The 27752-nt window shown below is 44.4% G+C and overlaps 1 protein-coding gene across 2 annotated transcripts in view; it reads left to right on the top strand.

Moving 5' to 3' along the window:
• Nucleotides 1–27752, top strand: part of ASTN2 (astrotactin 2) — an 845639-nt gene that overhangs the window by 792529 nt on the left and 25358 nt on the right. For both annotated transcript variants that reach the window (XM_045791077.2, XM_087869420.1), the window contains exon 20: nt 566–707. In XM_045791077.2, the coding sequence (XP_045647033.1) occupies nt 566–707 (142 nt within the window). The remainder of the gene's footprint in view (nt 1–565; nt 708–27752) is intronic.

A 27752-nucleotide genomic window follows, 5' to 3' on the forward strand; every position in this document is an offset into this window, starting at 1 on the left:
ATCACTCATCAGTCATAGAACTCTTTCCCTCTCAGCTGGACCAGGTTTCTGTCCATCTCAACATAACACGTCATGTATCTAGTGCCACTGCCCTAAGAGTGACCACATGATAGGAAACCTATCTTACATCCTTGATCCAACTCCTCTGTTATATCAGGAAGGAGAATGCAATCCCAAGAAGGAAGGGCCTTGCTCAAGTAATAAGAGGAAATTAGTGGCAGGAACAAGACCAGAAAAGTTGCTCTGGACAGAAAGCCCTATCCCCCTGTTGCCTTTTCATGCATTTTTAGTACACAATAATTTACCTCATTTGAGCCTTGCTGCAGTTTCATAAAGGTAGGTATTAGTGTGCCCACTTTTCCATTGAGAAAATGCCAGCATAAATTTAAACAAACAGTCATGAGGGCTAGATATGAATCTGTGTCATGTTCATATGCTGGGCTTGTTTTGTCCACTAATCCTCCTGATAATGATATCCAGACATTTCATGGGTTTGGACAGCAGCAGGAATGTCTGCTCACCAAGGCCTGAGCTGGAGCGCTCATCTCCCTTTGTCTCCCTCCAGGAGAGTTCCTGAGTTTTGCCGATGACTTACTCTCTGGCCTGGGCACATCTTGTGTAGCAGCTGGTCGAAGCCATGGAGAGGTTCCTGAAGTCAGTATCTACTCGGTCATCTTCAAGTGCCTGGAGCCCGACGGTCTCTACAAGTAAGATATGCTGGGTGTGTGGGGAGTGGAAACAGGACAATTTTAAGTCTGGGAGGCAAGGCATGAGTAATCTGTCCAGGCTAACCAAATGTTTTATAGGCCAGCCCATACATGGACCTTGAGATGTTGAGGTTTAGAAGTGTCCGTTGGAGATGTAGGGAACCATTTCTCCTAGTAATGAAGAATCCTTAGCCCAGAGAGGGAACGTGGCAAGTTAGCAAGAAGGGCTGGAATAGGAATGCCTTCCTGACGTTCTTTTCTTAATTCCATGATATCTCCTCTGAAAAAGATTACATTAGCATATCTGAAATATACATATATATATATATATATGTTTATACACACACACACACACATATATATATATATATATATATATATATATATATATATATTTGTTAGTTTGTTTTGCTAGACTCAGCTGCTCTCCTTAGAAATAATGCCATCATCACTCCTTCACAGAGTACATTGGAGTCACTGCATTCAACTTCTAGAGATGCAGAAGGAAATCACTCTAAGGCTCAGCTGGTTAATCTCAGAGGGAAAGGGGGCTCATCTGTCTTTTGTTCCGTTCTCAGTGAGTATTGTCACATTGGGATAAAATCATCATAAACTATTACACAGAATTCTAGAGACGTGCTGTCTTCATGTACCCTAATTATGAAACTATAGGCCACTTCCCTTAGCAACCAATTTCACCAATTATTGAAATCATTTGTTTTTCTTTTATTTGCTCAGTGATCCATTTACTTATCTATTTACCTAAACATTAATCCCTCCCTCCTTCCATCCTTTTCTCTCCCCTTTCCTCTCTTTCTCCATCCATCCATCTACCCGTCTATTCATCCACTCTTTTTTCTTTTTTTTAAGATTTTATTTATTTATGTGACAGAGATAGAGACAGCCAGCGAGAGAGGGAACACAAGCAGGGGGAGTGGGAGAGGAAGAAGCAGGCTCATAGCAGAGGAGCCTGATGTGGGGCTCGATCCCAGATCGCCGGGATCACGCCCTGAGCTGAAGGCAGACACTTAACGACTGCGCCACCCAGGCGCCCCTATTCATCCACTCTTATACTCCATCATCCATTCACTTATTCACCACTTCTTTCATTCATTCACATTTTTACTTAGTTATAACTCATTTGCTCATTCAGCAGACATTTTCTGAGTGCTTCCTATGACTTGGTACTAACCTAGAAAATGTGGGTATGGAAGTTTCTATTCTCAAATGACTTATAACTTAATGGTGGTATGAAAGGCCACAGACTGTGGATTCAGATCTGGCTTTGACATTTTTAGTTATGTCACCTTAGATGAGTTGGTTTACCTCCATACGCCTCAGTAAAAAATAATAATAAAACCTAGGCTGTAGAGTTGCATGAGAATTAAATAAGAAACACCCTAGCACAGCAACTAAGTATGTGCTCAGTAAGTATTATCCCTCCACAGTCTGAATCTCCTTCGCCTCCAAACCACATCCCATCCCTACTTCCTCTGGAAAATACCAATTTTCTCAGGACTATGGCAGCCTTTGGAATACCCAGCATATTCAGGCTCATTGGTAATACCCAACAGATTCATGCACCAAACTCAGGAATATCACTGTACGCTAGAAATTGGGCCTCTGACCCTGGCTCTGCCACTGATGGTCTCATAGATACGGGGGCCCAAGTTTTATTTTGTCAGAATGGCAAAATCAACTGGGGACAGTGAGAGCTCTGGGAATGGAATCTCCAAAATACCATAGACGATCAGATCTCTTCTGGTAGGACATGTCAGCAAACTTCCTAGAGGAAGTAGCATTTGCTTCAGGCCTTAAGTGATGACTTGGGATCCAGATCTTGAGAGCATGACTCCATAGCTTCTTAATCACTAAGTGCTGACACCTCTTGAGCTCTAGGATCACTCCGTCTATAAAATACAAGTACGTGACTGGATTAAGAGCTGTAAGGTCTTTTCCAACTCTAAAAACTATGATCATATGAAGAAAGTAACACTCGTGAAAGATTTCATGATAGCTGACTTCTGGTTCCTCTGTCCCTCATTATGGGCAGAGACTCCAGGCAGACAGATCCGGGTTCAAGTCTCTACCCTGCACCTACCAGCTGTGTGACACTGAGTGAGCTTCTCAACCTTCTGAGCTTCCACTGCCGCCTCCGTGAAAATGGGGATAATGACCGTGAGGATTTGATGAGATAATGCGCAAAGCTCTCCACTTGGTGATGAGCTCCCAGTAAGAGTGTGAGAAGTGTTAGCTGTTACCACTGTTGTTCTTGTTGTGCTAATAATTAATTTTAACTCCCTTCCCCTCCTTTTGCCAACTTCCTGGGGTAGCATCTAGCAGAGAGGGACAGAGCCCTGGCCCGTCATTCCTACCCAGTGAGACGCAAGCAGTAACCCCAGTCTCTGAGTGACAGTGTGGAGTTTTGACATTAGCCACTCTGAAATCCTACAGGCCCGTTATGTAGAGAGCAATGAAATGTTTTGTGGAACCCCAAAAGCAGTTAACACTGAGAGCTGACAAAGCAGTTGACATCCTTTAGAAGTGACGATCGTTTTCCCTCATCTCTTCTTTTCCTTCTTCTTGATACCCCCTACCCCCTTCCCACCCCTTGAAGTAGGACCATCCTTTCTTCTTCTGTCCTGGAAATGTGCTTGTCATGAGCTTGTCATCCCTAACTCTGAACACTTCTTTATTTTATTTTTGAAATTGATTTTATTAATGGCTGTGGAATCTGGGCTGTTCTGACAAGGAGCCCAGGGTGTGGTTTGGACCCATGTCTCATCCTGCTGGTGGCTTTCCTTCCGTGAAGTCTGACCAACTCAGTCTTGAGTTTTAAAATAGTTGCATTGTCAGTTCTTGGGGTTTCTCATTTTCTGCTTGCTCGTTCCTTACCAAAATTAGTTTTCTTACTCTTGGGTCGAAAAAGCTGTGTGTGTGGCAGTAGAAGGAAGACAGGCTTTGGGAACAGGCTGAGCTGAGTGCAAATCCTGATTCTTCCCTTTCCTCAGAACCTGCCCTGGGAAAAGTCATTTCTCACTGCTCTATACAATAGTGTCTTCCTCTGGAAACAGGGAGCTGGTAATTGTTTTGCTCTTTTGGGGTTAAAGGGAAGAGCATTAAGTGAGAAACTCCACGGACAGGATTTTGCCAGAATGCCTTGCATATAGTTACTGTTTTGTTCTCCTTGACTCCATTACTGGTTATCTGTACCTTTAACAAGGACATTTCCTGGATGAGCCATTCCCTATGGGGCAGGTTGGGGTGCTGCTAGCCTTGGAAAAAATGACCATCCAGGATCCTATGGGAATGAAATAGGAGGAGAAGAGAACATGGGTCCAGACCCCAGAGTTTTAATTAAGCACAGGGCACCCAATCCCCCATGGACACTGCCAGAGGTGTAATAGGATTCAGGGGGCACAGGCGTGGAGGACCAGTCTCTCAGGCAGGTAGTCTGAGTTCACATCTCATTGCTGCCACTTCTATCTTGGGACCTTGGGCTAAACATCCATGTCGTCTCCTTGTTCTGTAGATTCAGCACTTTCAAAGTGAAGGTGTGTTCGATCCACCCCAGCATGAGAGTTCAGAAAATGCATACTTTCGCCAGGATTTCTTTTCATTCTTTTCCACCTTCTCCTTTTCTACCTCTACTTTCCTGCCTCTCTTACTTTGGTTTCACCCCACTGCACCTCCCTGCATCTCTGTTCATCTTTCATGCCTTTCATTCCCTCTCTGGGTCAGTATATTCTGCCTAGCCCACTGTCTTTGTCTGTCTGCCATTCTCCCAGCCGTTCCTTCTTTGCCTTTCTATTTGTTATTCTCTTAACTTCTGTTTGTCTGTGTGTAACTCAGTTTCTCTGTCCTGTTTCTTACTGAGTTTGGATTCCTCTCTGTCCCTCCATCTGTTGGTCTGTCTGTCTCTCTCTCTGAATGCCCACTCCCTCTCTCCACTCCACCTAGGAAGGCAATTGCTTTTGTAGCCCCTCCATCCATGTAATTTTACACAGCACCACAGGGTCGAGACCAATTAGAGGAGTGAAAGTCAAGGCTGATTTTCTGTCCTAAGCTCACCCTGGTGTAGCAAAACAGAAACATCAGCATTTGGGCCCTGTTTAAATTGAATTTCCTTGTTTGTTCCATTTGTTTTGCTTTTGAATGAAAACAAACAAAGAGCAGCAGAGGAGAGGGTCCCCAGAAGGTCTGACAGTGTGGCCAGCTCCTGCACCCTTGGGTTGTTGGAACTGGTGAGCGACCCCCGAGCAGGAATCCCCACTCAGGGTGGATGGGTCAGGCCAGCCTAGACATCCGTGGTCCCTGCCCTTGCCTGGCTAAAGGCCTAGACACCCTTCTTGTCGCCGTTCCCCAATTTCCTATTACCCAAGGTAATTAGCCTCTGTCTTGTGTTGGCTGCCTTGCCTTTCTCTAATCATGGATGACTGCCAAAGGGTCCTGAGCAAACATGCAGCAGCAGCCAGGCCCAATTCCTGGGGGGGGAGGGGGGGGGCTCATTCCCACACATTCGGAGATTTGCCCCAGGCCCGTGCTTCACCTCCCTGGCCTCAGCTCTGTGAAAAGAATGCCAAGGGACCCTGGGTACTGCAACCATGTGCCAACATCCACGGTGGGACCATAGGGGAGGGGGAGGAGAGGGGTTCCTTCTTAGCAGGGTTGGGCGGAGTTGGAGGAGAGGAGTAAAAGGAAAACCAGGGCCCGGGAGAAGAGAAGGCATTGTAAAAAATGAGCCTGAGGTCAGGAGTCAGACAGCAATTCCCACACTTGCTCCCAGTGAGACCTGGGACCCGTTCTTCCCCCTGCCCTGGCCTTGATGTTGTCATCTGTGCAATGGAAAGGTTGCACTCTGTGCTCTAAGGCGGGTGCACTGAGGTGGGGTTGCAGACTCTACCAGAGTCTCGGTGCCTCCGGTACTTCCTGGATACTGGCAGTAGTGGGGGTAGTAATAGCTGACTGAGCGTGCACATGTGCCAGGAACCACACCCAGGATGTGACATGTGCTATATCATGTAATCCTTGCCATGACCCTATGGATCCTCTTACTCATCACCTCCTGTTTCATCGGTGGGAAAACCGGGGCTTAAAGGGGTAAACATTTTGCCCCAAATCACATGACAAGAAGAAGTAGAGCTGAGATTCATAGCCAGGCTGACTCTGACACCCACCCTCCCCTCCCCTCCCCTCGCCCCACGTGCTCTCCCTGTCCTTGTCCACCACACGTGTGGGGTTGTCAGAGCATGAGGGCGAGAACAGCCCTGTTTGCAATGGAAGGAGCACTGGGGCCAGGCAGAGCCAGATTGCGGCCTGCAGACCCCCAGGTAGGGTACTTGACGCTCGTCCTTCTCATCTGGGAAATGGAGCTTATGAACCTGATCCATAAAATGAGATGATTAGTCTTACCTCCTCATGTCGTCACAAAGATTAAAGTGAGTAGTAGATGAGGAAGTGCTTTGAATTTTTCATAAGGTCACGTGCTCATGACGGGTTTTCTCGATCACCCCGTTTGTCAAAGATCAACAATGGGGAGGGCAGTAGACATCTCGAATCCACATGCCCCTCTCCACTCACCGCCTCACGTACATATTTTTAAATTAGGCCTTTGAACTCAGACAGAGGGGCATTTTTACCTCGGCTCCAGCACCTACCCACAGTGTGGCCTTGAGCAAATTTCTTAACCTCTCTGAGTTTCAGGTTTTCATCTGTAAAATGGAATCACAAGAGGACCTTTCCCATAGGGTTGTGAGGATTCAATGAACTGAAACATGTAAAGAGCACAAGATGGCGTCTAGCTCGTTGTCTGTACTTAATAAACGGCAGGATGAGGAATACCACTGTCCTTTCCGTCAGTGACAGCAATCTTTACCTAAGCAATCGGGCCTGGTGTTGCCACGTTGACACTGTTGGGTTCACAGCATTCTAGTGGGAGAGCACGTTTAACCTTTATCTCTCACAATGGCCCTTTCCTCATCGTCCCCAGGCTCTTGCTAGAATGTAGCGGTTTCTTCCTTCCTCAAGGTCTTAGCTTCTGCCTCTTCCCTTTCCCCAGGGTAGACCTCTCCTGGCTTTTCCCATGATGGCTCCCATGATGGTTCCCTTTCTCCTTCATGTTTGTAATTACATGTCATGTCGTCTCCTTACAGAGGCCTTCCTTGACCTCATTATCTGCAGTATGTCCTGCCTGCCACACATAGAGACACACAAAGCCATGTACTTACTAAAGCTGTGATGATTTAGTATCTGCTTGTTTGTTGTCTGTCTTTCCTCATCGGACTGTCAGCTGCATAGAATAGGATCTGTGTCTGCCTTTTTATCCTGTATCCCTGGTGCCTAGAACAGTGACCGATGCCAGTAGAGAATCCAATAAATAGTTGTTGAATGACTGGAATACATTTCCAAGTCAGTGCCAAAATCTGGAGACACTGACTTTTCCCCTTCACTCATTCACATTCTCTCACTCCCTTTCTTACCAGATATTCAGGGGACATCGACTGTGTGCCAGGCTGTGGTCCTAGGATGTACCCTATCTCTGTGTCTCTGTATCTACCTTGAGATTTGTCTGTCTGCCTACCTACCTACATACCTATCACAAACCTTAGCTAATTTAATCCTCCAAACAACTCTCTAAGGCAATTACTATTATTCTTATCCAAGAGATTAGGCAACTAAGGCACAGAGAGTTCAGATAACTTGACCAAAGCCTTCAAAGCCAGTAAGAGGAGAAGCCAAACTTTGAATTCAGCTCAGTTATTTCCAGAGCCTGAACTCAAAATTTCCACACTAGATCATGAGAAGTACTAGCCATGTAGAAATGGTGAGGGTCAGGGGGTGGAATCTGTTCAGAGGGATCTTTTATGCAAAGACCCATGCATGCCCAGATGAGTTGGAAGCAATATGGAAAACAGATTTTCAGTCCTGACACTGAAAGCTGCCTGTCTACTACCACCGAAGCCCACACTTCCTCCTGCCTCTGCAGTCCTGGCCCGGCCACACCTGCAGGTGAGCTCTGAGTCTGCACGATGACCTCTGCTTCTCTTAGCCATGCACTTCCCATGCCATTTTTGAGCTACCCAGGATCCTCAGCTCTCATCTGCTGAGTTGTTTCCCAGTGTCTCCAGACGGCCATGTGTTTCTGCAAACAAGTCCAGGCTCCCGGCCCAAAGATGTTGTTCCAAAAGCCCAGAAAGATGGGAGCCTTTGGATGGAGGGAGCATTGCTGGGTCCCCATCACCCCCAAGACACCACCCCTGCTTGGGCACAGCCTGGGCAGTACATTGCAGAAGCAGCCAAGGCCACCGCCATGGATACTATAATTATATATTAGATGAAATCCCAAAGTTTCCCTTTATTTACATTCCTACCCTACCCTCTTCATTTCCTCTCTTCATGCCAAGAATCAGCACAGGCTTTACTGGAAACAGCATGAAAGTCATCAGGAGCCCTCTAAGGCTGGCTTCCAAAAGTGCTTGCCCAGATGATGGGAGGCGAGAGACCTGAGGGTCATCTTGCTTCTGGCTCTAAGCTGCTGTGAGGCCAGGGGCAAGGATTTTCCCCTTTGGAGGCCTCCAGGTCTCCATTTGTAGAAAAGGGATTGAATGAGGCTAACCCAAAGGACCATTTCATGAATTTGCAGCCTGTGCATCTCAAGAGATAATGGAGGCAAGGAGATGGACTCAAGCCCCTGGTGACTGGGGAGTTTGAGTCTGAATGGAAGAGCTTCATTCAGCTTTAAGGCCCCATACTTCTGTCTTTCAGTTTCAGTGACCCTGTCTGATTAGTTGGCCTTCTGAGCCAAGTCCCCACTGAGACTGGGCCCAATTTCTGAGGGGACTCTCAGCATTTAGGAGAAAGAAGATAGGCACAGAAGAAGCCTGTCATGTTGACCAGGGCCCTGAGCCACAGCCTCTGGACCAATGCGAGCTTGAGGCTGAGGCCCAAGGTTGATCCAGGACACACCAGGGCAAAGAGCCAGGACAGGCCTGACAATTTTTGTCCTGCTCTTTACTGGCTTTTTTTCCCCAGTGTGATACTTTCTCAGTTCTTTTTTCTTCTCTTCAGTCCTCCTTCCCTCCCTCCCTTCTACCACTTCCTTTCTTTCTGTCTTTCTCCACCGTTTCTCCCTTCCTCCACTCCCTCCTTCCGTCTCCCTCCTTCCATCCCCCTCCCTTATTCTCTCCCTGAATCCCCTCCTGTTTTTCCAACATCTCTTCTTTCCTTTCCCCTTTGTCCATTTCTTCATCGTTTGACTCTTTTCTTTCCCCCCTCTTTTTTTCCCTCTCACTTTCTTCTTCTCTCTCTGTCTTGGTCATGGATGCTGCCTGTCTCTTGGTGTCACTCTGACTTTCCATCTGTCTAGTCTTTTTTTTTTTTTCTTTTGATCTGTGTGTCTTTCTCTTATGCTTGCCATCTCTGCATGTGCATGTCTTGTCTCTTTCTCCTTTACTTATCACTTCTCGGTCTCTGTCTCAGACCCAAGATCTCTGTTCTTTCATTTTTCTGTGCATTCCCCACCCGTCCCACCGACCCCCTTCCCACCCCAGCCTAAATACAAGGGTCTGAGCCCGTAATATGATCTGGAGCAAGGAGCCAAGGTATGGCCAAGGGTCCCAGAGCCAAGCAGGGGCAGGGGCTTCTGATGCCCTCAAACCTGAATGGAATGTGAATGCTCTGTGGCTGTGGCTCCCTGTCCTGTTGGTTGGGAGGTAGGGTTGGGGGAGGTAGTGACAGAGGCAGCCTAGCGACTCAAGACTCAATTCCCTCTAGCATCAGGTCATTCTGACCTCTCCAAAGTGCACAGTCGGGGCTCCAGAGAGGGAAGAGCTGTCCTCCAGCCAGAAGCATATACAGCCATGCATCTCAAGCCAAGAGAGACTCGGTAGAGGAAAAATAAAGCTGTTTTTCAGCTGACAGACAGTGAGGCTCCTAAAACCTGCTGGGGACTCTCCGACAGGCTATTTCTTTCCCCAAACTGCGTCAAGATTTCATCCAGGAATGGGACACTGGCCAGAGTTCTGGAGGGACAGGGCACAGGCTGCTCGTGTGAACTCATGAAGGGTGGATGGGTGGGAGCTGAGGCCATGCTGGAAAGCTAGGCCTTGAATGCCGGGCAGAGGAGTTGGACTTTATCCTGCAGGCAGTGGGGAGTGAAGAAAAGCTTGAGGAGGGGCAGGTGATATTGAAACCTGTGTTTTGAGTTGACTACTCTGACCCTCTGACCATGGTGTATAGAACAGGCTGGGTGGACTTGAGATTCCGGGGAGGGGGACCGGGTGGCATTTGATGTAGGGAAAGGGAGAGGGTGGGGTCCTTACACATTTGGGGAACCAATGAGTGGTGTCCTGAGTAGGGTATGTGTTGGGCCAAAGTGGAGCTGTATGGGCTCAGCACAGTTCTGGAAACATCTAAGAACAGCTTTTCCTATTCTTAGTAACCGACTGCAGTGCAGAGTGCTGAGGAAAAGGACGTATTTGTTGGGCATCTCCAATGTGTCTCACACTAAGCTGGGTACTTGGGATGCAGAACTCACCAGGCCAGACAAGGCCTCTGTCCTCACAGAGCTCACAGTTATGGTGGGGAAGCAGAAGAGATGAGACCATTCCATGATGCTTCACTTCGTGCTCTGACGAGAAAGTCCAGGGGCTGCAAGAGCACTGAGGAAGGACTGCTAATCCAGCCAGGTCTACTGCAGGCCTGCTCTGCAGATCTACTGCCAAGTCTTCCTGAGGAAGTAAAGGAGGGGTTGCACTGGGTTGAATAGTGCACTGCCTCTGCGTCTATGTCTACCCACCATGTCTACCCAACACCTCAGACGTGCCCTTCTTTAGAAATAAAGTCTTTGTAAATGTAACAAGTTAAGGATCAAGATGAGCTCATACTGGGTTGTGTTGGTTCCTAAATCCAGTGTAGTTACTGGTATCTACCATGTGAAGACAGAGGCAGAGATTAGAGTTTTGCTAGGTGCCTGTCAGAAGACATTCCAATACTGGCCCTCAGTGGGATGGTAATCTCAGGCGGGCAGTGAGAGCTGCATGCTCAGGGCAGCAGGAGGCTAAGGGAGACGGGTAAACTCTCCCCTAGGCCTTGTTAAGGAGGAACTTTTAGGTGATGACAATGGGTCAGCATGACCAGGTGGTTATTTATGATAGGGAGCAGTGGGGACTGTGGTAAACTAGAAATGGAGCAGAGAATACTTAGCTCTAGATGATTATTACTGTGTGAGAGTGTAGACCCAATGTTGAAAAATATTCCAAGCCATAAATCTAGGAGTTTAAAGTGAAATCTCTTAATTAGTACTTGCTGGCAACCAATTTAAAATTGGTCACATAGACCAATTCTGTAAGTCACAATTTGCCTACAGGTTGTTAATTCAGAATGTCTAATCTAGGTCAACTCTCTCAGTGTATAAATGTGGAAGCTGAGGCTCTGAGAGACTCATAGACTTCACAGTCAAAGCAAAACCAGGAGTGGACCTGACAGCTGATCCAGGCTCCTTTCCAAGAAGCCTTGACCCCACCTTCTACCGTAGGGTCACCTTGTTAGAGGGGAAGCACAGAGACAGCTCAGCATGGTGAGAGGTTCCTGAGATGGGATCACAAGCCACTCTAGGTTCCGTATTCAGCTTTGCTACCCAACCACGCGGGACCTCAGACAAAGAGCTTCCTTTTCCTGAACTTCAGTTTCTTCCTTATCACAGTGAAAGAATCAGATGGGGAAATCCCTTCCTTCTCTGATTTCTAGGACTCCAAGAACTCCTGAAGGTAGGAATGGACTCGGGCTAGAAGCCAGGCCTCCTAACTTTTCCCTGCTCCCATTGTCTTGGCTGTGGGTCTATCACTGCATGCCAAGGAGCTGCCTGCCCCCGACTCCCACCTCCACCTGTAAAGGAGGCTGTGGCTGTGAGCGGTCTTGAGGGTCATGACTGGGAAGGTGTTAGCAGACTGCAGGGGACCACCATGAAATATGTGTGGAAACTCAGGCAAGACACAATCCAGATTTCTGGCATTTTTCTTTCTGCTCTGTTTTCCTTTCTCCCAAGGACAGTCTCTCCCATTTACCAACAACCCATTGTGCTTTCACATTTGAAATACAGTATAATAGAGCTCGAGGCTTCGGAAATCGTTGACCTGAACCTTCTCTCTTTATGGAAGAAACTGAAGCTCAGGGACGACACAGGCCTGTCCTCTATCTCTTAGAGAATCAGTGTCAGAGCTGGGCTAGACAAAGGCTCCACTCCCATACAGACCACCTGCTGCTTTCTTGTCCTGGATCCAAGCATACATGTGCCCCTTATCATATTGGAATCAGATTGCGCTAGGGTCAGTTCAAATGTCAGGTAGTTTCTGGCTATATAAGATATTGATTTTCCCTGGGTCTCAATGTCCACACCTGCAAGCTGAGGGTACTGCTATTTACTACATTAGTTTTGCTGTGAGGCAAGTATGGAGTGGTTAACACATGTGCAGTTCCCCGGCGTAGACGTTCACACAGTAGGTGCTTAATATCAAGTACATATCAAGTGCATACGAGGCGTATCTTTAGTAGATCTTCCTCAAGGATGACCAAAAAGGGGACTCGTGATCAGCTAATTGTCCTACCCACTGTGAAGTTGCTCACCTGTCTCTGTTCTCTGAGCATCTTCTAGGAGGCCTTTGGCCATAAGATGTGACAAATTTGGGATTGTTTTCACAAAGTTATCTGACATAACAAGAGAGGCCTTCCCTTTTTCTTTTCTCCTTCTGTTGTCCCTTGAACCCATCCCAATACAGTTCTTCTGATGAGAGGGAGCTAAGACTGTCAGTGATCCAAGAGTAGACGTGTTTTAGAACCCATGCTTTAGGAATCTGTGGGCTCCTAGCTTAAGGCCTGGCGTTTAGTAGGTTATCAAGTCAGCAAACACCAAAGGTCTGTAATAGGTATTGCAGGTTGAATGGAGGGAGTCGGTACTTCATGTAAGCCTCTATGACTGTTCGTCAAGACCAGAGCAATGACATGGCTCCGGCCTTCTGGTCACTGTTGTCATTGACCGCTTATCAAGTTCTGACTCCCTGCCACACTAACTCTTTGATCCTTCACAATATGGCTCTGAGGTAGGTACTGTAGTATCCTTGTTTTATATATAAGAAAACTAAGGGAGGCTAAGTGCCTTGTTCAAGGCCGTCTAACTGGTAAATGGCAGAACCATGGGTCTAACACAAGATGCCAGGCTCCAAAGTCCACACTTGTATATTCCTAGGCGTTCCTCTTATAGGCAGTGGTGTGGCTGAAATTTGAAATCTTACAGCTCAGATTGAGAGAGCTTTGTCCAGTGTTGGGAACAAACTTGTAAGCAGCTAATTATTCCGGGGTGGAGGGTGATTTGCCCATAATAAAGGCATGGAAATTCTGAGGAGGTTGTGATCTCTCACAGCCAGTGTACCTTGGGGGAAGTGCATTTGAGCTGGGTCTGGAAGAGTGGATAGCACTGACCGTTTAGAATTAGGAAAGTTAATGCATCCTAGGCAGAGGGAACAGCTGAACTAAAGACGAGAAGGTGGGAAATTAAAGGGAACACACAGTGGAACAGCAGAAGGTTCAGGATAGTTGAGATATATACTGTATGAGGTTGGAGAGGCAGAACTTGCAAGGCCTCATAATGCAGACCAGGGAACCAATGATTCATTCTGAACAGCAGTGAGAAGGCCACTTTGGACTCTAGAGTGATCTCTGTGGAGCGTGGGTTAGATTAGGGACACTTAGGAAGCTGTTGTAATCTCTTCTGTAAGAGATAAGGAATCTGGAGTGGGAAGAGTGGCCGAAAAGGATGAGAGCAGGAAGTGGGTAAGGAGAGTTGTAGGCTGTGGGCTTGTGCTCACAGGTTTTTTGGAAGTCCATAAGCCAGCCTCGCTGAGAGGATACAGCACGGAATTCAGAATTTTAAAATCTGTGTTTAAATTTCATAGTTGGGTAATCTTTGAAAAAATATGTCTAACTTTTGAGACCAGACCTTTTTCTGCACCCTGAAAGTGGGGGTAAAAAATTCGACCTCAAAATATGTCTGTCAAATGAAAAAAAATTTTTTCTATGTGTCAATTCCTTTTATTTATATAAATTTCCTCCCATCCTTTCCATTTGTTTCAGTCTTATTGCAGTAAGCTTTCACATCCATTCTCCCTCGTCCCTCCCCCCCACAACTGCCCAACTTCCCTCTCTGGGTCCCTCTTTCCCCAGGATGCCAGAAATGAAGTAACATTCTTTGCATGTTTGTTCTAAAGCTCCTGGCAGCCTTCCCGCACACCCCTGGCTGGGTCAGGACTCATTTGCATTAGCGTGTGTGAGGCCAGAATGAAGGGGAGGGAGAGGCCCTGTTTTCAAGGAGTTTCATCAGGCACCCCTGCCAGAAAAAGGAGAAGTTACTATTTCTTTCTGGGAAACATTCACAGATTGAACAAGCAAGGAAGGCCAGGGGGCTGTCTGACTTGTGGGGAGGTTGGCGTTGGGTAAGCTGCCTGCCTGACTCCCAAGACTGTATCCAACCCTCTCATCCTTATCACAGGCCTGCCCCCAGAACTCTCTCCTTCAAGTTTGTAGTAACTTAAGACCTAAATAGATATTTCCCAACCGTATCCAGGGCCTGTAACAGGGAGAGCAGAGAGAGCACACAGGCAAGGAGGACACTCAGAGGCTACAGAATAAATAAGCAGCAATTTTGCTGGCTTCTAGATAATATTAAATCAACAAAAGCATCTTTAAAAAAAAAAGAGGTAATCCCTAGAGTTTTTTATTTGTTTGATTTGCTTTAATCCTGTGAATTTTTAAATAATACACTGTCTTAGAGTTATACTTTCTTCCAGGAATCTCAGTAACCTTGTCCAAATCCAGCTAACCGGTGTCAGGCCAAAGGGAGTCCCCTGGAGGCATCTCAGGAGTGTCACTGGCACACCGTAAAATGTGCCCACCCTGGAGGCAGGGATTATACCATTTAGAAAGAGGCAAACCGAGTTCCTGGTATTTTATTGGACAACCTCCCATAATTTCCCATTATTCTTTTTCCAGTTCCTAGCTTGGATATGTCTTCTTCGGACAAGACCTTTGCCTCCTCCTTTATAACAGCATCCATGTAAATACTTCAGAGAAAAGAAAAAGAACTAATGATATGAATGGCTGTTATTTAAAGAGTGCTATCGATACGCCAGACACTGTTCTAAATGCTTTACATCAATTACCTCGTCTAGTCCTCTCGGTAACTCAATGAGGACAGAGCTCTATTATTCCCGTTTTACACATGAGATGACCAAAGCCCAGAGAATTAAGAAATCTGCCTAAGATCATGCACTAGTCAGTAGCAGAGCTAGGATTTTTAAATTCAGACTGGCTGCTTCGGGAGTCCCAGCCCCTCATCGCTAATGAGTCCAGCCCCCCTGATGCCATATGAGCATTCAACGAGCCCGCTACACACCAGGTTGTGCCCTCTTTCCATCACAGGGCCTTGGCATATACTGCGTCTCTTACTCATTCTTCAGTTCTCAGCCTAAATGTTGCTTCCTTATATGGCATCCCCCAACCCGTAACCTAAATTATGCCTCCTTACTCCTTTCCCTTATTGCAGTTATTAAACTTGGCAATGACATATTTATATGTGTTAATGTCTGTCACCTCGTAGACTGACTGTCCATGAGAGTAACCATGGTGTTTGTTTTATTTCCGTATACTCAACTGCATGCGTGCAGGAGGCATCCAATGAATATTCATTGGATCGATGAATGCATATAATATTGCATTAACTCTATAAGAGTAAGTTATAATCCTATGAGGCAGACACTTTTTCCCCCTCACCTTAGACATAAAGAAATGAAGGCTTGCAGAGGTTCAGTAAACTGGGCAAAGTCAGTAAGGGAGTAAACGGCAGAACTACTATTTGAGAACAGGTCTCTTCTGATCTCAGAGCTCATGCTCTGAACCCATGCACTGTATTCCTTCCTGTGAAGCCTTATAAGGGACACCTAGAGAAATGAGACACGGCGTCTGCCCCGAACAGCTCCCTCTTCGGCTGGGAGGAGCCAGATGTGCATGCCAACCACCACAGACAGCAATTAAAATTGGCGAACTGGTTCTACGATATCATACTGATTATGAGCTATAGAAAAGGTGGGGAGAAAGAGGAATTTGGGGACAGTCAGGAAGGATGTCCTCTAGCCTTTCCTTACTTAGCCAGTGCACACTTAATCTCTAAGGGTGGGCTCCAGTGTAGCACCCTTCTTACTAGCACTGGTGTTCATTCCTTCCACTTGTTTCAGAGTCTCTACATCTCTGTAGGACCCTGAAATACATTCCGGGGACCCAGAGATAAACAATGTCCCTGCTACCATGGAGCCCATGAGAAAATGTGGCCCATGATATGAGAGCTCAGATGAGCGAATGCTTCTCAGTCTCGTGAAAGCTCGCCAGGAAGAGTGACATCTTAGTGGAGCTCTAAAGGAGGAACAGGAGCAGTAAGAGGCAGATAGGGAGAGATGGGAGAATATTTTCCACGGAGAGGGAGTCATAGGTGCAAAGTTATAGAAGAGCAGGGCAACACAGCCATTTACAAACGCTGCTCAAGTTATCATGAGGCAGTGGGACGGGTTTGGTTGATGAGGCTGAAGAGATTGATCGGGGTCGAATCATAAGGGACTCTCTTCCTAGGCTAAGAAGCGTGGACTTTATCTTAACGGAGTCATTAAGGGTTTAAACCAACGGCTCAGCAGACATTGTCAGATTTGCGCTTTAGAAAGTTCACTCTGGCTGATACACTGGCAGTAGGTTGGAAGTGGGAGAGAACTGTAGGAAGCGAATAGGGAAGCTCTCCCCAAGGCCTGAATGAGACGCAGTGGGGTCTAGTGTTAGCCAGAAGTGGAAGAAAGGAGGGTGGTTGAAATCTGCAGTGTCAGATGAACCGAGACAGGGTGAGGGACGAGCCAGAAACAGCTCATCAGCACGTACAGGTTTGTCCAGTCTGATGCTTACTGGTAAGAACTCTACGTCCCTTCCTTGCCTCCTAGGCTGGCCCCAGGTAGGGCCGTACTGTTGGTAGCCAGAAAGCAGTCTTCCAAGCACGTACTGTGGACTGTAACTGTCATCTGGAAGATAAAACATAAGTGAGCTTTTGTGAGTTGGCAAAAGTCCCCATTATTCCCTTTCTAATTTTTAAGAATACTTGGTTCTCATCTGTTTCTGAAACAGCACGAAGTTCTTGAGGGGGTGCCACTACCATAGGAGGGTCTGATGGGGTTGAAAGCAGAATGAGATATGGTTTCTTTCTCCCAGAGAGCTCACATACCAGTGGGGATGACAGCAAGTAACGGGTAGATGAGGATGGTGGCATTCGGGACTTCATGTCCTAAGTACTAAGACACTCAGACGAGGAAGCAATTGGCCCCATCAAAACAGGTATGGATCTTTCCCAGAGCCTAGAAGTTTGGTTCTGGGCCAGGTGGAGAGAGAGCTGGCCAAGGTCACATGACCAGGCAGTGGCAGAGGTTTATCTGATGGTCAGTAAGCTGAGCTGGAGAGCCGAGCAGAAGGGCAGTCTTCCTTCTGGGACAAGGGTCCACTACAGTTCTATTAATGATACGTTATTTCCCACCACTACCACCACTGCTTGGGCCCTTAGAAATGCACCAGATACTGTATTAAGTGTGTGATTAAACATTATCTTGTTTCATCTTCACAATAACATTCTAAGGGATATTTCAGAAGTATTATATGAGAACCTGGACTTGAAAATGCAAGTAACAGAAACTCAAAAGTGCTTATGGGAAAAATGGAGTGTATTCACTTCTGTAACTGGGAAATTCAACAGGCGTGCTGACTTCAGACCTGGCAGAATCCAAGAGTGCAGGAGATATGATACGGACTCTATCCCTGTCTCAGCTTCGCTGTGTGTTGGCTGCATTTTGAGTTGGGTTTTCCTCATGCGGGGGTGGAGGTGGACCCTGGCAGCTACGTATAGGCTTTGATGGTCCTTCACGCCTAGGATCTTAGAGAGAGCCATACCCCTTTCCTACATCCCTCTCCATCCCCAGGAAAAGACTCTGGTTGTTTTGCTTGGGTGATGTCACCATTTCTGTGGCAGGGACATGAAATGGATAGTCCCATCCAAATCACAGTAAGAGGTAGAAAAATTGTTCTTAAGTGGACACAGACACCGTGCTTCCAGAAAAAGGAGTAAGAAACACTAGGTAAGGGAAACAAAGCTGAAAACAAAAAACAGTTGTCCTCAGAGTTTTATTATCCCCTTTACATAGTCAAGTAAATGGAGCTTCAAGGGGTGAAGCACAGAAGAGGGTCCATGTATAGGTCTCTCTGATGCCAACACCCCGATCCTTAACCTCTGCATTGCCCTGGCACTGTGTTACCCCGTGGTCCGTGTTCTATCCCCAGGAGGTTGGAAGGTGGAAAACCCCACTCCAGTGGAGCATCCTGACTCACAAAGAGGAAATAGGCAAGAAAGTTCACAGAGAGAATAGGCTCATGTGATTACGAAGCAGGGTGCTATAGAGAGTGGCCTAGGAGTTCCAGCCCTTGATGGGTAGTAAGGAGGGCACGTATTGCATGGTGCACTGGGTGTTATACACAACCAATGAATCATCGAGCCTTACATCGGAAACCGGGGATGTACTGTATGGTGACTAACATAATATAATAAAAAATCATAAAAAAAAAAAAAGAGTTCCAGCCTTATACCTTGGCTTTAGGAAACATTTACTGGACCAGTGACATCAAGGTTCATTGTTGGAGAGCAGAGTGATGTGAGGGTGGGTGGACTGGCAAAGAAGCTGGAGCTCAGAAGTGTCTTGGTGCCATCTTTGTCCTTGGACCAACCCAAGCCGTGTAGAGATTTTTCTGGAAGAAGGAGCAGTTGTGTCTTCCATGTCAAGGTGAATGTAGCACAAGGAGCCCTCCACCAGGAGCTGAACGAACTGCCAGCTCCATCACTCTGCCACTGTGTGTCTGTCCTTGATTCAAACATCTCTCCCCACCCTCCCTGCAAACATCAAATTCTCTGAATGTAAAATGTGGGCAATAACCCCTGCTTTGTCTTGCTTTCAAGGTTCTTTGTGGAATAAGCTTTGCAAAGTGTAAATTGATAGGTGTCAGGGGTGTGTTCATTTGTTTGCTTTAATCATGAAAATGAAAATAAAATGCAGAAAGTATGGAGACGGTACCATAAGCCACCCTGTGCCCACCATACAGGATTAATACCTGCCAGGGCTCTATCACACTTGCTTCAGGGCTCACTCTTCTATCCTAAAAGAAATTAAAATTGAAGATACACTTGAAGATTACCCTTTCCCTGTCGTCAGCCTGATTCTGCTCCCCCTTCTTTCTAAAGACACAGCCACTGTCCTGAATCTGGATCAGCCTAGCCCACAGAGCAAAGTGAGGTTATGTTTATTTGTTTGCTTGCTTTTTTTGCTCTTTAATTCCCACTGGTGTCCCTAGTTTCCTACGTTAGCAAATTGAAAGTGTAGCTGCTTCCAGCTAACGCAGTTTTTGTTATTTCTTACTTATTAATCATATTAATTTCTGTAACAACCGTATATTCAAAACCAAGGCACAGAAAGTCTCACTGGGTCTTATCTCTCCTGGGAAACTTCCCCCCCCCTTTTATGTCAATACCTATAAGAAAATAAATAAATATTTTAATAATGTATCCTTCTAATCTCGTGCTTACGCAAAGCCTTACGTCTCTGAGCGCTTGTCCAGCCGTGGCGAGGTCTTATCAGGCCCGGATGCCCCCACCGTGCCTGCCAGCCCGTTGCCCTTACTCTGGTAGCTCAAGGTTTCTAAGGCCAATGTGTCCAGTCGACCAAAAAGGCTTATCTTCACGGGGCAAAGGGAGCCGGATGGTGGCTGGGATTCTGAGATATTAGACAAAGGCTCTGTGAGGTCGCCTGAGTCTGCAGCAGGATCAGACCCGCTGGCTGGAACAAAGAGGGACATCGTGTTGGGGAGTGTGCGACCCTGGTGGTGGAGGCAGACAGCCGTGGGTTTGAATGCAGACCTATCCTCTGCTGTAACTGGGGCACACAACCTTCCAGAGGAAAACACCCCCCCCCCCCGCCCCGAGCCTGGTGCTGCAGTGTGCATGTAGGGGAGGTTGAAGCACATTCTTTGCAGAAATCCTTTCTCGGGAAAATGGGGATCAGTCATGTAGTACCTCCAGTGCTTGACACTACTCACCAGCCATCGTGGCTGCTGGGAAGAAGGGGTAAGTTGGGCCGTGTGGGCAAGCAGAGAACAGGGCAGTGTGGCCCAGAGAGCAAGCATCAGTGGAGGGAGAGGAGGAAAAAATAAAATCAAAACAGAGCAAAAAATCAAAACAGAGCAAAAATCTAGTGTAAAGGCTGTGTGAGGACCTCGCTGGCAGGTCATGCTAAGTAGAATGGAGGCAGGATGACACCTTTGGGAAAGGGCACCCCGCTCTCAGCCGTGTTCTCAGTTTTCACTGTGCTAACTCTGCTAAGCGTCTATAGAGCGTCCTGCCTTGGAGGCAGGGGGACCGGGTTCAGATCTTGGATTTGCTTTGAAATTACTGTGTGATCTAGGACGAGTTGATTGCTCTCTCTGAGCCTTAGTTAAACAAAAGGGGTAAATAAGCTACTTGTCAATACTGTGTCCTGGTGCTAACCATTTCTCAGCCTGTAAGAATGCTCTGAGTGCTCTGTGGAACTCAGGACTGACATAAGCAAGGCTTCCCTCGGGGCCTTCTGGGCAGCCGCTTGCAGCCCTTCTGCTTGCCACCTCTGCTGGGAGTTCTACTGAGATACTACGCGTCCAAGTCTAGTGTGCTTTCGTCATCTTTGACCTGTTTCTTGGCAGCCTGGCTTGGAGAACTGATCTTTAAGCCGTGCTGTTCGCACCACTTAACTGTACCCTCTGTTGCTTGGCCTTCCCAGACTGCTGAAGGGAATAGCCCCCATCTCTCCCCTAAGGGAGGACTTTGCCAAACCCCTTACACCTTCTCTGACCAGTTCTACTGGCCCCTAACTTTCTGTCCTGTCGTGTTCATCATTGGTTTATGGGGGCATGTTTTATCTGTTGAAGTAGGATTATAAGTGCCTTTTGGATTAAGACTAAAGTGTTGTTAACTCCTGGTGGGCATACTGTGTAATACAGAGAATGCAGACTGGGGTAGGTCAGCTCTGGGTTTGAACCCTGCTCTGGAACGTGCTCCCAGAGTGACTCAGCCATTTCATTTTATCCCTGAGACTTTGTTTCTTCATCTGCAAACATAGATAAATATAGATAACACGATCTACTTAAGATATTGTAAGGAGTAAATTAGATAACATATAGTCAAGGATTGGCAAAGATGATGTGTACATATGAGATGTGTGTGTGTGTCAGGTAAATTGGGAGCCCTTGATGGGCACAGACTATGACTTTATATTTCTTTTTAATCTCTTTTTACATAGTGTCCACTGGTGCATAAGGTTGCTGGGCTGCACCTGCTTTTATAGTAGCTACAGCCAAGTCACCTGGGTGCACATAGGTCTCTAGAAATACTGTAAAGTGAGCGAACTGCTGTTTAAATAGCCACAAAGGGACTAGCCTTCCTGTCTTTGACTTTCTAAACACTGTAATGCCTTCTGCTCCTCATTCTCCACCTCCTCCTTCCCCTAGCTTCCCAATGCTGAGTGTAGGAGAAAGGATCCACGCTTACCCTGAGCAATGCACATGCAATGTCTCACATTCTACTCACACTACACACACACACACACACACACACACACACACACGCAAGCATGAACACTTACATATACTCATAGGTGCACACCCACGTAGTCAGTAAACCTTTATTGAAGTCCTACCAGGTGACCTAGCTCTATTTTTGACACTGGGGATATATCAGTGAATAAAACAGACTAAATCCTTGTTTCTGTGAATTTTATATTCAAGCGGAGTGACAAAATCAATGAATATAACAAACAAGGAAAGTATATATTACAAGATTGTAAATCCTATGAAGAAAAAAAATAGAGCTGGGTAAATGGTATTCTAATATCCTTCTAGGTATAGCAGTTTGGATGTAGTTGAAATTTAAAAGGGAACCTCATGGAGATGGGGGCATTGGCACAAAGACTTGAAGGAGGTGAGAGAAGGAAGAGAGGAGAGAACATCCCAGGCAGAGAGAGAGGCCAGTGCAGGTTGTTGGGAATATGCCAGAGATTCAAGGTGAAGTTGCATTGGATCGAAAGTAGTTATTTTTGTTTATCAGAGACATAGGAAATGCAGATGACGATCATTAAAAATAGGAATTCTAACTATGGATTGAATTGTTAATATCTGTCAAGAATTGAGGTAAGGGAATCTTACCTACTCCGAGGACTCCTCCTGATAACCTGGTGAGGCAGGTGCAACCATGTTTATTTTACTGACAAGGAAACCGAGGCTGGCGGAAGTAAAGGACTTCAGTGTCACATAGCCTGTAAGCAGCAGCACGACTCTCCCCACTTCCAAGTCCACGTCCCTAAGTTCCGCATCACACTGAGGTTTTGAGCAGTTCTGCTGCAGTCCACAGACGCCCCCACAAATAAACCAGAGCCTTAACTGTTTGCGTAAGGTTTCACCGAAGGTCCCCTGTGTCCCCTTTCTGCGTATATGAGCAAATATGGGACAGGGGGTGCTCGCTCAAAACTCAGAGATCAGAAAGCTACGGATATTAGAGGCCCAGGCCCCAATTTCTTGCCATGGCCACCTTCATGGATGCAGAATTCTTCTAGATTGACACCATTGCTTTTGTTTGTTTATAGAGCTTTATTTATTTTTTTTTTTTGAGATCTAATTCACAGGCCATGAAATTCACCCTTTTTAAAATAGACAATTCAGTGAATTTTAGGATATTCAGAACGTTGTACGATCATCACAACTAATTCCAGAACATTTTAATTGGTTGGAAGGGAAACTCCATATCCATTTGCAGTCACTCCCATTGCCCCCTCCTCCCAGTCTTGGCCACCACTAATCTCCTTTCTGTCTCTAGGAATTTGCCTGTTGTGGACATTTCATAGAAATGGAATCATACAAAATATGGCCTTTCGGTCTGAATTCTTTCGCTTCGCATAATATTTTCACGGTTCAGTGATACTGTAATGTGAATAAGGACTTCATTTCTTTTTATGGTTGAATAATATTCAGTTGTATAGATATTTTGTATATTCATCAGTTGGTAGACATTTGAATTGTTTTCCACTTGTTGGCTGTTAAGAATAATACAGTGATGAATTTTTTTTTTTATGGACATGTTTTCTGTTCTCTTGGGTATATACCTAGGAATAGAAATGCTAGGTCATATGTTAGCTCTGTGTTTAACTTTGAGAGGAACTGCCAAGATGTTTTCTGGTATGGCCACACTATTTTATAGTCCCATTAGCAATGTATAAGGGCTCCAATTTCTCCCATCTTTGCCAACCGCTTGTTATATTTTTTGTCTTTGTGGTTATAGCCATCTTCATGGGTAAGAGGCAGTGTCCTGTTATGGTTTTGATTTGCATTTCCCTAATGATTAATGATGTGAGCATATTTTCATGTGTTTATTGGTCATTTGTGTATCTTCTCTGAGAAAAAATAGATTCAGATTTTTTGTCCATTCTTTGTGTTATTTGTCTTTTCATTGTTGAGTTGCAATGGTTCTTTATATATTCTGAATATTAGTCTTGTATCAGATATATGATTTACAGATATTTTCTCCTGTTTTGTGGATTGTCTTTTCATTTTCTTAATATCATCCTTTAGAACACAAAAGGTTTTAATTTTGATGAAATCCAATTTATCTTTTTTTTTTCCTTTGGTTGTACTTTTGGGGTCATATCTAAGAAATCATCATCTTCTCTAAGGTCATGAAGATTTGCTCCTTTATTTTTTTCTAAGAGTTTTTTTTTTTAAAGATTTTATTTATTTATTTGACAGATAAAGAGACAGCCAGCGAGAGAGGGAACACAAGCAGGGGGAGTGGGAGAGGAAGAAGCAGGCTCCCAGCAGAGGAGCCTGACGTGGGGCTCGATCCCGTAACGCCAGAATCACGCCCCGAGCCGAAGGCAGACGCTTAACCGCTGTGCCACCCAGGCGCCCCTCTAAGAGTTTTTTAATTTTTGATTTTATGGTTAGGTCTTTGGTCCATTTTGAGGTTTTACATATGGGTGTATGCACACACACACACACACACATATATATGTATTTTAATATATAAAAATTAATATATATAAATATATTTTAATATATAAAAATAAATATATGGTATGAGATAGGGGTCCAATTCCATTCCTTTGCATATGGCTACCCAATTATCCCAGCATCATTAGCATCATTGTTAAAGATGACTATTCTTTCACTCATGTTGAAAATCAATTGACCATAAATGTACAAGTTTATTTCTGGACTCTCAGTTTTACTCCATTGATATATATCTATTTTTATACTACTACCAGACAGTCTTGATTACTGTAATTTTGTTGTAAATTTTGAAATAAGGATGTGGGATTCTTCCAGCTTTGTTTTCTTTTTCAGGATTATTTTGGCTATTTTGGGTACCTTACATTTCCCTACCATTCATTTCCATATGAATTTTACGAGTAGCTGGTCATTTCCTGCAAAAAATCAACTGGGATTTTTATGGAGATTGTGTTGAATCTGCGATAAATCTGGGAGTATTTCCATTGTAATAATGTTAAATCTTCTAATCCATGAGCACAACTTACCTTTCCTTTTATTTAGGTCTTCTTTTATTTCTTTCTAGATGTTTGGTAGTTTTCAGTGTATAAGTCTTGCATGCCTTTTGTTAATAAATGTATTCCTGTTTTACTTTTTTGTTGTTGCTTCTATAAATGGGATCGTTTCTTAATTTAATTTCCTTAGTATTCATTAATAGTGTATAAAAATATAATTGATTCTTGTATATTAAGTGTTTCACTTGTAACCTTACTGAACTTGTTTTTTTTTTTTTCTGTTAGATCTTCGTGTGTGTGCGTGTGTGTGTGTGTGTGTGTATTCCTTTGTTTTTCTATATACAAGATCATGTCATCTGCGAACAGAGTTTTATACTTTACTATCTGGGTGACTTTTATTTTTTCTTGCCTAAATACCCTGTCTATAACCTTCAATATAATGCTGAATAGAAATAGTAAAAGTCAACTTCCTTGTCTTGTTTCTAGACCTTGGGGGAAAGTTTTCAGTCTTTACCATTAAGTAGGACGTTAGCTGTGGGTTTTCCACAGATGCCCTTTATCAGGTTGGAGTAATTGTCTTCTATTTGTAGTTTAAATGTTTTTATTATGAATGGTTGTTGAGTTTTTGAAAGCTTTTTCTGTATCTATTGAGATGATCATGTAATTTTTGTCCTTTATTCTGTTAATATGATGTGTTATATTGATTTTCATATGCTGAATCAGTCTTGCTTTCATGGGTTAAATCTCACTTGGTCATGGTGTATAATCCTTCTTATATGTTACTGGATTTGATTACTATTTTGTTGTATCTGTATTTATAAGGGATGCTGGATTGTAGTTTTCCTTCCTATGGTGACTTTGTCTGGTTTTGGTATCAGAATAATACTGGGTTCATATAATGAGTTGGCTGTGTTCCCTCCTCTTTTATATTTTTGGAAGAGTTTATATAGGATTGGTGTTAACTGATGTTAAGATTTGGTAGAATTCAGGGGCGCCTGGGTGGCACAGCGGTTAAGCGTCTGCCTTCGGCTCAGGGCGTGATCCCGGCGTTATGGGATCGAGCCCCACATCAGGCTCTTCTGCTATGAGCCTGCTTCTTCCTCTCCCACTCCCCCTGCTTGTGTTCCCTCTCTCGCTGGCTGTCTCTATCTCTGTCAAATAAATAAATAAAATCTTTAAAAAAAAAAAAAAGATTTGGTAGAATTCACCAGTGAAGACATCTAGTAACACATTGTAGGAAAAGAAAGCAAGTCCACGAGGAAGGACTTCACCCAAGGTCACAGTGTTGACTGGGGCAAAGCAAGGGCAGCCCAGAGTTCAGACCTCGCTCAGTTAGTAGCTCACTGTGTGCATTGTCTCAAATTCTCATACTATTAGAAGCAGATATTGTTAAAGAAGATGTGGTATATATGCACAATGGACTATTACTCAGCAGTAAAAAAAAAAAAAAAAGAGTGAAATCTTGCCATTTGCAACAACATAGATAGATCTAGAGAGTACAGTGCTAAGCCAAATAAGTCAGAGAAAGACAAATATTGTATGATTTCACTCATATGTGAAATTTAAGAAACAAAACAAATGAACAAAGGGGGAACAAAAAGAGACCAAAAAACAGACTCTCAATTATAGAGGACAAACAGATGGTTACCAGAGGGAAGAAAGGTGGGTGGGAGATGGGTAAAATAGGTGAAGGGGATTAAGGGTACACTTATCTTGATGAGCACTGAGTAATGTATAAAATTGTTGAATCACTATATTGTACACCTGAAACTAATATAATATTGTAACTATACTGGATTTAACATTTCAAAAATAAATAGATAAACTGCAGTTGATTAACAAGAGTGATCAATTTCATGAAGAAGAAGGAAAAAAGCAGGTATTGTTTATTTGTTCTTCTTAGCACCGTTTTTAAGATTAAATTATTGGAGTGTATTATGTTAGGTATACAACGTAGTGATTCAGTGATTCTGTACACTACGAAGTGCTCACCATATAAAGTGTAGTCACTACCTGTCACCATGCAACACCATTACAATATTATTGACTGTATTTCCCATGCTGTAATTTTCATCTTCATCACTTACTTATTTTATGACTAGAACTTTGTCCCTCTTAATCACCTTTTTTTTGCCCATCTCCCCACACCCCTCCCATCTGGCAACTACCAGTTTATTCTCTATACTTAGGATTCTGTTTCTGTTGGTTGGTTGGTTGGTTTGGTTTTTGCCTTTCTTTGTCAGATTTATTTTGCTTAGCATAATATCCTCTAGGTTCATCCATGTTGTCACAAATGGCAAGATTTCATTCTTTTTTATGGCCGAGTAATATTCCATTGCATATATACGCCACATCTTTATCCATTCATTATCAGGAGACACTTAGATTGCTTCCATGTCTTGGTTATTGTAAGTAATGCTGCAATAAACATAGGGGTATATATATCCTTTTGTATTAGTGTTTTCATTTTCCTTGAGTAGATATTCAGAAATGCAATTACTGGATCATATGGTAGTTCTATTTTTAATTTTTTGAGGAACCTCCATACTGTTTTCCACAGTGTCTGCACCAGTCGGCATTCCCATCAGCAGTGCACAAGGGTTCCTTTTTTCTCCACATCCTCATCAACACTTGTTATTCCATGTCTTTTTGATACTAGCCATTCTGACTGATGTGAGGTGATATTTCATTGTGGTTTTGATTTACATTTCTTTGATGAAGAGTGATGTTGAACATCTTTTCATGTGTCTGCTGGCCATCTGTATGTCTGCTTTGGAAAAATGTCTATTCAGGTCCTCTGCCCATTTTTCAATCTGATTGTTTTCTTGGTGTTGAGTTGTTTGAGTTCTTGATATTTTGGATATTAACCTCTTATTGGATATGTCATTTGCAAATATCTTCTCCCATTCAGTAAGTTGCTTTTTCATTTTGTTGATAGTTTTTTTTTTTTTCACTGTGCAAAAGCTTTTCAGTTTGATATAATCCCAGTTGTTTATTTGTGTTAATATTTGCCTGGGGAGAGAAAGCAGATATCTGATGAGGAAAATGAGGCTCAGAGACATGGTGTAATTTGCCTACACACCCAGTGACTGAGCTGGAGTTCTAACCAAACCTTATGAAAACCAGTGGTCTGATTACCATAATACCCTCCAGGAGGATTGCTTTTGCCCAGGGGTTTGATTTCAAGAAGCCTTGTTTCCACTTTATTCCATTCGAGTACTATAAATAAGCAAGACAAGCAAGATAATATTTATTGCACCAAGCACTGTTCTAGGTGATTCCTTATTATTTAATTCTTACAACAATCTTGTGCGGCAGATATTGTTAACTCCATTTTACTGATATGGAAACC

Source organism: Ursus americanus, chromosome 18 (genome assembly GCF_024610735.1).
Source record: "Ursus americanus isolate L20-20 chromosome 18, mUrsAme1.1.p, whole genome shotgun sequence".
In the NCBI taxonomy this organism is placed as follows: Eukaryota; Metazoa; Chordata; class Mammalia; order Carnivora; family Ursidae; genus Ursus; species Ursus americanus.